The 11,723-nt window shown below is 42.4% G+C and overlaps 1 protein-coding gene across 1 annotated transcript; it reads left to right on the top strand.

Annotated features, from left to right (window-relative positions):
- The first annotated feature begins 616 nt into the window (after positions 1–616).
- Positions 617–10,867, top strand: chsy3 (chondroitin sulfate synthase 3). Its single transcript, XM_035991607.1, has 4 exons — positions 617–1,231; positions 1,263–2,022; positions 3,024–3,307; positions 5,973–10,867. Exons 2-4 carry the CDS (start codon positions 1,449–1,451, stop codon positions 7,542–7,544), a joined length of 2,430 nt encoding a protein of 809 aa, XP_035847500.1. The 5' UTR covers positions 617–1,231; positions 1,263–1,448; the 3' UTR covers positions 7,545–10,867.
- Positions 10,868–11,723: the final 856 nt, after the last annotated feature.

Here is an 11,723-nt window from a genome sequence, read left to right as displayed (position 1 = left end):
CTAAACATAATATGCATATTAGAGTTAATTATCCAAATTACCTCCCGCCATTTTTTTTTCCATAGTGGATTAAAGAATTATTGAATTGCTCTTTCTATCTAATGAGGAGCTCAAAGGAAGTTGTTATCTTGACAATTAGGCTGTTTGCAGTCTTGTGTGCAACACATGTATATCGATCAATTATAACCACCAAACCTCTTGCAAAGAATGAGTACTTGTCTGCTTTTTGAGCAAAAGTTCCATGCTAGATCATTTTATACAGGCTATGTAGATTCGTGGGAAAACATGCCTTTACTGTGAAAAAAATCGGTCCGGAATTTGTTGCTGCCGGAATGCAGAAATGTCCGCTGTACAGTTTGACTATCAGGGTTATCCTGTTCCATCCATAGACTGTACAGTCTCTGGTTCCATTAGGACTATTGTATCGCATACAGGAGTGCCGAATATTTTTGTGAAAGAAAAAACGTTACGATTCAGTTTGTGAGTCATCCCAATCTGTAGAGGAAGTTTTTATTCTGTTAAAACGCACGCACGCACGCACGCACGCACGCACTTTTTGATCGGAAGTGTTGCTGGCTGCTGGTGAAAAATCACCTTTCAAAATAAAAGCAAGTGCGTTAATGACCTGCTGTGAGATTAGAACCACCATTGCTTGCAAGTCGTGTACATCTTTTATATTGGCATTCTATTTTTAATTAATTGGCTTTAGTGAAATTCAAGGTTTCAGTTATTTACTCTTGTAGATCCAGAGAAATTACGCTTTTAGTCTGAAGAAAGAAAACCCCGACTGGTTGTTCTTGATAACGGAACACAGACAGACACAACATGATGGCAAGTTCCTCATATGGAGAGAAATGATTAAGCTACTGTGAACTTGACATTTACAGGCTAGCCGTCTACTTGAAGGGGTGAGTCTCGAGCGGGTTAAAGTGAGCTACAGCAGCACCCCACTGCTGTTGGACCGCCGAGAACACTGACGTGTCTGTGATATTATTGGACTAAAAATTACAGTGTGGTAGCAACTAGCCATAGGCTAACATTATGGTGAATAACGGAAAGCCAGTAGGACTCTACTCGGGACATATGTAAGATTCAACGCGGCTATTATCTGAATGGCACTTGGCTATAAAATATTTCCACGTGGGCAGTGGTGCGGTTAAAGGCTCAGTTTCAAATGGGACGGACGAGCGTTGAGGATGGGGCTGACTATTCTGACGGGGATACGTGTATGTTTAGACCATAGACTGTTAATGGTTTAGTCCTTTAGCCCCATTAATTAGCCTTTCCTAGCAGAAATATGTATCAGAGGTGGAAAGTATGTTTTTCCACATCAGGTAGGAGATGCTGAATGCATACACGTCAGCACGTCCCCAGACAGACAACAGTAGCATTCATACATTAACGTTCACCGCAAAGCTAAACTCTCCGTAGGGGGACGTGAAGCAGCAATGGCTGTGAAATCAAGGAGACAGTGGAGCACCGTGATTGTCGGCGTCTTTTTGGGCTTCACCGCGTCCTCTTGGCTATTCGTACCTCAGGTTCTGGAAAGTAAAGGGAAAAAATCTCCCCTGTGTTTGTACAACAGTGACGCCTCCGTCGGTAAAGGTCCTGCCATCCTCGGGAACACCGCGGCTACCAAAGACCGGGACAGCCCGCTGTTCAGCCAGGAGGACGGGGTATTCAGTACTGGGAACAGTAGCGGAGATACCGGGGTACCCATACGCAGACCAACGCATTTCCTCTATGTCGGCGTGATGACAGCGAAGAAATATGTGCGGTCTCGCGCCGTGGCTGCGTACCAGACCTGGGCGAGCTCCATTCCCGGGAAGGTGGAGTTCTTCTCGAGCGCGGGGACTGGCACCGTCCTCGTGCCCGTCCCCGTCCCGGTGGTGTCGCTGGCAGGTGTGGACGACTCGTACCCGCCACAGAAGAAGTCCTTCATGATGCTGAAGTACATCCACGACCACTACCTGGAGAAGTACGAGTGGTTCATGAGGGCAGATGATGACGTTTATATCAGAGGTGATTATTCTGGGAGGGATTCTGATGGTTCAAGCGCGTGCGAGAGAGAGAGAGAGAGAGAGAGAGAGAGAGAGAGAGAGAGAGAGAGAGAGAGAGAGAGAGAGAGAGAGAGAGAGAGAGAGAGAGAGAGAGAGAGAGAGAGAGAGAGAGAGAGAGAGAGAGAGAGAGAGAGAGAGAGAGAGAGAGAGATGCATTTGATGATTCCCATCATCTATGATTCCCATAGTCCAAATTTATATTTATTTCCAAATATATTTATGAGTAGATAGTGTGTTGCTATAGTCAAAAATATAACACAGTGACTATTTGGAATGAACCATGGTGTTTTATTAGGAATATACAGTACATATTCTTTAATGTATTATTATTCATTCATAATTATTATTATTATTATTATCATATTTTTTTGTATTTTACACTAAACATACCAACACAAACCCTTACCAAAATCCTAACCTAATTTGAAGTCATTTTAAAGCCCTGTCCTGGTGCTCCACCCTCAGTCAGGGTAAAGTATTTTCCTGTTGTCTATTTTTAAAACAAACCTTACACATTGATGGATTTGATATGTTGATAAGTTTGGCTTGCTTTATAAAATTCATACCAAAATTGAAATATATGTGTATACTTAGCAAAGTGATGTATCAAAAAAATAACACATTTTCCATAAGTTTCAAACCTTAGCCATCCCAGGATCATGTGTTATTATAATTGTTAATAATTAATCAACATTTCTGTAAATGTACCAGTGTTAGCCAGCTAATTTTAAACTGGAGTCCTAGTTACCCAGCATGCATGTTTTCACGGTGGGAGGAAACCGGAGCACCCGGAGGAAACCCACGCAAACACAACAACATGCAGTCTCCAAACAGAAAGGCCCTGCCCGGACGGGGATCAAACTCTGCTGTGCCTTACTTGCTGTGAGGCAGAAGTGCTAACCACTGAGCCACTGTGCTACTATTATGAAAAAGCCTAATTCCTCCCACTTCCCCCTCTGCCAGGTGAAAAGCTGGAGTTGTTCCTGCGCTCGCTGAACAGCAGCAAGCCTCTTTACCTGGGCCAGACAGGCCTGGGCATGGCCGAGGAGCTGGGCAGGCTGGCCCTGGAGCCCGGAGAGAACTTCTGCATGGGAGGCCCGGGGATGATCTTCAGTAGAGAGGTTCTACGCAGGATGGTCCCTCACATCAACACCTGTCTGAGGGAGATGTACACCACCCATGAGGATGTGGAAGTGGGCCGCTGTGTGCGACGCTTTGGAGGAACCCAGTGCGTGTGGTCATATGAGGTATGAGGGTGCTTTCTGTTCTTTCAGGCTCCTTGAATATCATGGAGTCAATATTCAGTGACAGTGGGGGGGTTTGATCAGTTCTGTGGGAATACAGGTACTAATTATGGTGAACTTTCCAGGTGTATAATCAGGGTGCGATTTGGGAAGAAAGCAGAGGAGGGAATGTTTTTTGATCATGCACAACAAAACATGCAAGAATGAAATCCCCCTTCTAATACCACCATGGATATAGAGCCACTCGACCAGCCATGCCAAAACACTTATTTATGAACTTCAATATCCAACGGAAAATAATCTCAGAATGAAATAATACAACGTGGTGTCAACATGAAACACAGCGCTTTTAAGCCGGAGAGCAGAGTTCACTTCACAGCGAAAACAAAATACTTTCACCTAGGAAACGATCTTTTTCCTAAACTTAACGGGTCGTTTTGGTGCCTAAACTTAACTGTCATGGCTGCATGACGCTTACTTTTTCTGTCTAAACTCCACTACCACGGCCCCTGAAAGCACCATCATCTGGCGGTGCCTGTACCCGGCTCACAGTCACCTGTTGGCGGCTAAACAACTGCTGCTGGTAGCCGGGGTCCTGGAGCTCTATAGAGGCTCAATACAACCAGCAACTACTGCTCAGATTTGATCTTTCTATGGTACTATAGACAGCCCTTTACTTACTTAATACTTCTATTTTAGGTATATAATTAATATATAGTCTAGGCTATTGGTGAAGTAGATGATTACTTTGAGGGGGGATACATCTTAAAGGGTTAGGGTTATAAAATAATATAAAAATAATTCAGCAGAGGCAGGGATATTTGGACCAGAAAGGGGGAAATCACACACATCCCCCTCGGAAAATCGCACCCTGTGTATAATAATATAAAAATATAATTTCCAATGACATTTTTTTGGGACCAATTTAGTTAGAGACTTCATTAAAAAAAAAAACAGCAAGGAAGAATATTTTTGTCAAGCCCTCTTATTTGGTGTTACACACTCAGGGCATTTAGGGAACATGTTACAATAACAATAACTGCTCAGTGTTATTGCCTGTGGGATGGTTAATGTGGACTAGGAGAAACATTAGGCTTCATGACCTGCACTCATCGTCCCTGCTGTTCTCTTTTGCACTACCACCATTGCACACACTCTACCATAACACCTTTTAACTCTTTAAATTTCTGTGGGTGATTTTTATGTATGTGAGATATACAGTATGCATGTTTGTTGTATTATGGTTGTCTAAGCTACTGGATGCCTAAAATTTCCCTCAGGATGAATAAAGTATCTATCCATCTATCTATCTATCTATCTATCTATCCATCCATCCATCCATCCATCCATCCATGACAGTACTTCTGTACGCGAGACCAATAGCAAAACAGTGAATAGGCTAAACCTGTAAGATCGTTTTCCATTGTTATATCAGCCTAACAGTCAATGATTATTACATATGCTTATGCTGACGTTCCATGCTTGTTTGTGAGCAAATTTGGTGAAATTAGGTTGGAAGTTGGGTTATCAGTACTAGACGTTTCATCAGGCTGCTGTCATTACACAGTCTACATTAGCCAAGGTGACAACAAAACAATCTTTGCATTTTGTTTCAAGTTGCTTACGTTAAGCATATTAAATACAAGTTTGCAGCACATTGATAATTGATGTGGAAACAGATACTAGTGGCTGTACTACTGCTTCACACACTTCAGAGGCAAAGTGACAGAACCAAACAGGAAAAACTCATTTTGCTGTATTTGAATCTGTTCTTGCTTTCTTGTCTGTTGGGTATGTTGTTCACTAAATTTATGCAAACTGATGAATAACAATAGAACAAATACAACCTTTTTCTTTATGGAAACACTTTAAATAAATGCAGTTTGGGCGCCTGGATAGCTCACCTAGTGGAGCATACGCCCCGTGTACAAGCGCTCGGTCCTTATCGCAGCGGCCACGGGTTCTACTCCAACCTGCAGCCCTTTGCTACATGTCAGTCCTTCTCTTTCTCCCTTTTCACATCTTCAGCTGTCCTTTTATAATGAAGGCCTAAAATTGATTTTAGATTTTTATACCATTCACCCCTCACATGGCCTGCACTCTCGGGTGCATCTTCCTCTTTTTCGAGTGTGCTGCCCATATAGTAGTAAAGTCTTTTTTGTTAGTATATTGGTCAGTTAAATTAGCTCACAGCGCAGTAGATCTTAGTAAAAAAACAAGAATAGTTGGTATTGTTTTTTTAACAATATTATTATAGATTTTTCCTACAAACATATTTTTAACATCATCACAATATAAACTGGCACAATATACAGATCCCGAAAGGCTGCGACATATCGCAAAAGACATTCCGAGATTTTTTGTGTTAGTTGGAAATGATTTCCTTTCATTAGTTATAAATTCAACAAGCAGTTTATTGTGTTTTTAGCAGAACAATGAAAGCAGCAGAACTGAGTACACTTTAATATCTGTTCATTTATCGCAAGTTATATCGTTATCAAGATATTCAATCGCATATTTTCCTCACATCACGCAGCCCTACTTTGCTATCGCCCTCCAAGACATGCACCCATGGTCTCGTTGGTAAAGTAAGTTGTAAGTGAAGTGTTGTGTTTGTTTGTGCTGGTACTAGGACGCTCTCATCATGGTGTTGTAACTCTTTTCACAGATGCAGCAGCTCTTCTACGAGAACTATGAGCACAACAAGAAGGGTTTCATTGAAGAACTTCACAGCAGCAAGATCCACAACGCCATTACACTTCACCCCAACAAAAAGCCTGCCTACCAGTACCGGCTGCACAGCTTCATGCTGAGCCGCGAGATCTCCAGGCTCTGTTACCGCAGCATCCTGCTCCACCGCCAAGGCCTGATGATGAGTTCCCTCAGCGATACAGAGGTACAGTGGGAGGACCAACAGCTGGGGTCCCCACCTTCCTACATGCGCTATAAGCCCAATGAGAGACATGATGTCATTGAATGGGATTTCCTGACTGGCCGCCATGTTTACTCCGCTGCTGAGAACAAGATTGCCCGGCAAAGCCTCGGGAACTCACTTCGGACCGCACTGGAAGGCATTATACTCCAGGTCATGGAAATGATTAACGAGAATTCGAAAATGCGTGGCCGTGTCATTGACTTCAAAGAGATCCAGTATGGCTACTACAGGGTGGATCCAATGCATGGTGCGGAATACATCATAGACTTACTGCTTCTGTACAAGAAACATAAGGGACGCAAAATAACAGTGCCTGTGAGGCGCCACGCTTACCTTCAGCAGTCCTTTAGCCGACCCTTCTTTACTGAAACCGACGAGTTAGATGTGGCTGAGCTCGTGGCTGCCATCAACTCTGAATCCCAATCCCTGTCTTTCCTGTCCAACTCTCTGAAGTTCTTGTCACCTTTCCAGGTCCACGAATCAAACAGGGACATGTGGGAGCAAAGCCAGAGGAAGGTCAACATCCTTGTCCCACTATCTGGTCGCTATGACACCTTCGTCCGCTTCATGGAGAACTTTGAGAAAGTGTGTTTGATACCCAAACAAAACGTTAAGCTCTCCATCGTTCTGGTGGACAATGAGAGCAATCAGAACAGAGGAAGACACATCCAGTTAGTCAAAGACTTCTACAGGAAGTATCCCAAAGCTGACCTGTCCATAATCCCCATGACGGGCAACTTTTCCCGGGGACTGGCTCTTGAGCTGGGCTCCTCACAGCTTCATAATGACTCTCTACTCTTCTTCTGCGATGTCGATCTTATCTTTAGTGGCGATGCCTTGCAACGCTGCAGAGACAATGCTGTCCAAGGGAGACAAGCCTATTTCCCTGTTGTCTTTAGTCAGTACAACCCCAAGATAGTGTATTCGGAGAAGGCCCCGAGAGAAAACAAGTTTGTGCTGACCAAGAAAAGTGGTTTCTGGCGAGATTATGGATTTGGAATCGCCTGTGTTTTCAAGAGTGATTTACTCAAAGCTGGAGGTTTTGACACCTCGATCTTGGGCTGGGGACTGGAAGACGTGGACCTGTTCACAAAAGTGATTAATTCAGGTTTAAAAGTGTTACGCAGCCAAGAACCAGGCATTGTCCACATTTATCATCCCGTCCAGTGCAACACAAGTCTGGAGCAGAAGCAACACAAGATGTGCCTTGGCTCGAGAGCAAGTACGTTTGCATCGACAATGCAGTTAGCAGAGCTGTGGCTGGAGAAACACATAGAGACAGGCTATAACAGAACTTCATCCTGACATCCCAGCCCTCCTGGACTCCTCCATACAAGTTGACCTCAGTTCTGCTTGAATGCAGACAGCGATGTGCTGCGTGGTGGGTTGTAGTGTGACTGTGGATCAGAGGCCTTTGTAGGCTGGAAGATCTGACCCAGAAAGGACCCGGGACTCCAAAACAGAGATGGATATAACCAATTAAGACCACACACGACCCAGTTCCAAACTGACCTGACAGCAGGTGGACCCAACCTCCAATGGGATCCAGAGGAAATAGTCCACAAACAGAACCGAGTTTAGGCTTGCTGCACCCAGTTTGTTGAAAGCCAGTGTAGAAACAACAAGAGGCTGCCCCTTCATCCAGTTCCTTAGCAGCTGGGAAACCACTGACTGAATACAAATTGGCTGTTGCGTGGCACATTGCACATGTACAGTTCACTTCAGCATTAGTGATTTTTGATTTATTTTTGATTGTGCCAGTGATGCAAATATAGAGCTTTAGGACTTTTATTGCAGTTCCTTAGGGTTTGGGTCAGGGGTAACTAACTCTCTTAACATTTTAATTACATGTATAAATGAAGGCTGGTTTGGGCGGTCCCAACGTTGGGATTCTTTTTTTACATGACCCAAAGAACATACATGACGGGTGATAAAGAAGAAAAAAATTTATATATTCTGTAAATATATATTATAGTCGACTCATAAGAATGTTGGAGTGTTGCAGGTTTCAGTATCAGTAATCGGTACTCTGTTCCTCTGCTCTTCATGGGTGAAGTGATTGTGGAATGTGGATCGCTGCTGTGCCCTGAGCAGCATTGTCCGCTGCGTTACACAATCTGTATGTGTTTAAGTTTCTGTGTGTGTGTTTGCGTTTCTGTGTCCTGACTCTCCCAGAGAACCTTCAGACATTCCCTCCTGCAGACCTGTAGCCGAGGCTGTGTGGTTACTGTGTCTGCCAAGAGGATCCTGTCGTGCTACTGTGCTAATATTATTTAGCATGTTGTTCAGCAATTTCTCTCATTTCCACTCTCTAGTCTAGTGATTTTCTGTCGGACCTATGGCAGACATTAGTTTGTTGTTTAATGCCAAACCAAAGCTCACTGCTGTCCCGGCTGTGTTTCCTTCCATTCATCCAAATGTAACTCTGGAGGACAGCTAATAGAATGTTTACAGTTTACAGTAGTTATCATGATTATGGCATTTGCTTTAATTATTTTTATTATTATTATTATTATTATTATTTATTTTTTGCCATAATACTGGCTTGGGAATACATTCCTGAACCTAATTTTACTCCATTAAAAGTTGGAGCAGTTTAGATGGGCCTGACCCACGGAGTATTGATTCACAGGTCAACAGACATTTAGATGTCTAGGTTAAAACTGGGATAAAGTCGGTTGAAGGGTCATCTGTTTTCAGTGGCTATATTTCAGTGTGTAGTTTGAACCTTCACATTTAAAAAAAAAAAGCCTTTGAAATGCTGTGAAACAACAGTTTTATAAAATGTTTGCTAAACAATCAGTTGAGCCAGGTTTTACTGCAGACTAGTGCTTACTGGGGAACCACTCGTCAGACTGAAGCATATGACTACACAAATGAGCTTTGTAGGTCATGTGCAATCCATCGCACTTCGAGATGTGTGGGATTATTCTTTGAGTAAGTCAATTATGTTGATGGGGCGGTGCCAACCAAACTTTTCTAAGTCTAATCATCTTAAAAACAAAAAGAAAACAGGAGTGCACACATTTGCACAAACTCATTTGTAGCAAAAGATCTTCTGTTTTGACCAAAATAGGCAGCATAGCTGGGTCCAGGCCAAAATGCAATCTGATGCTTGAAAACAAGTAGTTTTATGAAGTCCGACCACTCCAATTGCGAAAGCAGTTAAAGGTTGGGGCCAGACGATCACATATACAGTTCTTTACGCCACAGATTTTCAGCGTTTTTTAAGCCAAGGCCCCCTTAGCTGAAAGAGAGACAGAGCAGAGACCCCCCTACTACATATATTGTAAAACATGAAGTTGCATACTAAACTGGGTCTACACTAACGTGAAGACAAAAGTGGAAACAGACGCGAGGAATCGGCAGAGGGAATGGGGAGCTAACGTTATGTCCGATGTTACGTGTGTTAGCTTAACTAACAGACAGATAGTTAGCCTAAAACTAAGATATGGATATTTAACTTGGTAACAACATGATTGCTACACACATATTTGTCTTCATAAAGCTCAGTTTTTCAGGTCGGCAGCTTATAAAAACTTAACTTCTGGGTTCTTGACCCTGCTGGTAGTGAATATCACCACACAGCAGCTTTTAGGCATGTTTCTGTTGTTTGCTAGCAGACGGAATAAAGAGGAGGAAACCTTCACGCAATACAAGTCAATGGAGAGAGGAGAGTTGTTTACCCCCCCCCCCGGTGGGGGCGGGACTCTAGTGCGGACAGAGATTGGTTTTGTCTCAAAACGCCACTTGAAAACCAAAACGTAGTAGTGTAGATGTAGTTTACGTAATGAATTATGTTAGCTTTTTCTTACTGCTGTTTCCATGCTGCCTCAGGACCACATGTTACCACGCTGTGCATCGCAGCCGTTTGCTTTCACTGGTCACCAGCCCACGGCTCATTGGCTATTAAGTGAAAATGAATAATCTGGTAAATAATAGTTTGAGTTAGCCTTGTTCTTATGGAAGGCTGACAAAACATGTCCTTGAATGACCACATACCAAATAAGTAGGACGCTTCTTGTTGACATGTTTTGTCAGCAGCAGTTCAGACTTGTGGGTCACTGTACAGTACACTTCTATTTTTTCAGCAAAACAAATATAAATATTCAAGTAAAAATGTCAGTTGAGTGTGGTCATCAGGCTATCTTAACGTCACGTGATAGTTGGTGAATAAAGCTCAGATATACATGTATAGCTAAATATATTGGAAATCATGTAATCAGAACATTTACCTATAAAGTAGCAGATTGTATGTTACAGTGAGCGGAACAGATTCACGCTAGCATCCATAAACATTTTCTGTGTTACTATGGAAGCTAATTGCAGAAAATGTGGAGCTGCATCTCGTATATCTGTATCTCATAATAACGAGAAAACCATCTCCAGCTATTGTAATATTAAGATAGTGTTCTCGTCATTATGAGATACTAAGCCATAACTACAATGTAAGGTTTCTTCCTTCGGTGAATGTAATGCACTTCTGTAAAGTTCACTGCCGAGGATCGTCTGCATAGATTCTGTCGAGAGTTAATGGTTTTGTTACCCAAGCATAATGGCTTTAAATACTGCTAGCAATAACAACTGCTATAGTAACAGCTGATTATTTATAATAAATGTTTAAAGACCTATTTGCTCAGTGCTTTCATAAGCGGTCATTGTTTTCATTTTTGGTGTTACATATATTGTTAGATTAATCTGTGCATGCTTTTCAGCAGCATGATCGATAATGAAAATCTGCAGAATTTGGCGGACTGTTTTTCTGTTGGGGGTGGGGATGTGTTTTAAAAAAAAAATGAATTTGTTGAAAATCTGCGGAGTTCTGCGTCTGCAGATTACGTGTGGCCCTAGTTATCACTGACAGGTGTCGGGTGGCACGGCTGTAATTGTCACATATCTACCAAATATGATGCTTTGCATTTTAAAATTTTATTTTTATTTGCATTGTGGGGATTTCTGATCGCAGTATATATAGAATTTGGACAATATTTCCATATTTGTCCCTATTTTCCTGTGCTTTGTGGTTTACTTTCTATACAATTACATATGTATGGTGAGAAATGCAGAAATTATAATAGAGAACTGAATCCAAATAAGGAAGGCATTTTAAAAACTTGTGTGGCTCGGTGGGTTCATTGGAGTTGGAGGAACTTGGGAGCTCAGTATTTTAAAGGACGTAACTTTGGGTTCAACATTGGGGGGGTTGGGGGGTTGGGTTAAGAGCATATCAAAACGCTTCATTTCCTGTATTCTGGTGAATTTTTCTGCATCAATTTATGGTACAAATGTCTTTAATTATATAAAGGAAATTATTATTAGATATTTGGGGTGGGTTGCACTGGCCAGTTTTGGTGATTGGGGGGGGGGTTGTAACACCATCTCCCCTGTAAATTACACCTTTGCTCCACAATATTCTCCTTGATTTCCTGCACACAGAAACAATTTGACTCCAGCCATTCAGTCAGTCAGAAGGACCTTTTTCTT

This window comes from Sander lucioperca, chromosome 14, assembly GCF_008315115.2.
Source record: "Sander lucioperca isolate FBNREF2018 chromosome 14, SLUC_FBN_1.2, whole genome shotgun sequence".
NCBI classification, from domain to species: domain Eukaryota; kingdom Metazoa; phylum Chordata; class Actinopteri; order Perciformes; family Percidae; genus Sander; species Sander lucioperca.
Note: the sequence above shows the minus strand (reverse complement) of the source record. Positions and strands in the feature narration are given on the sequence as shown.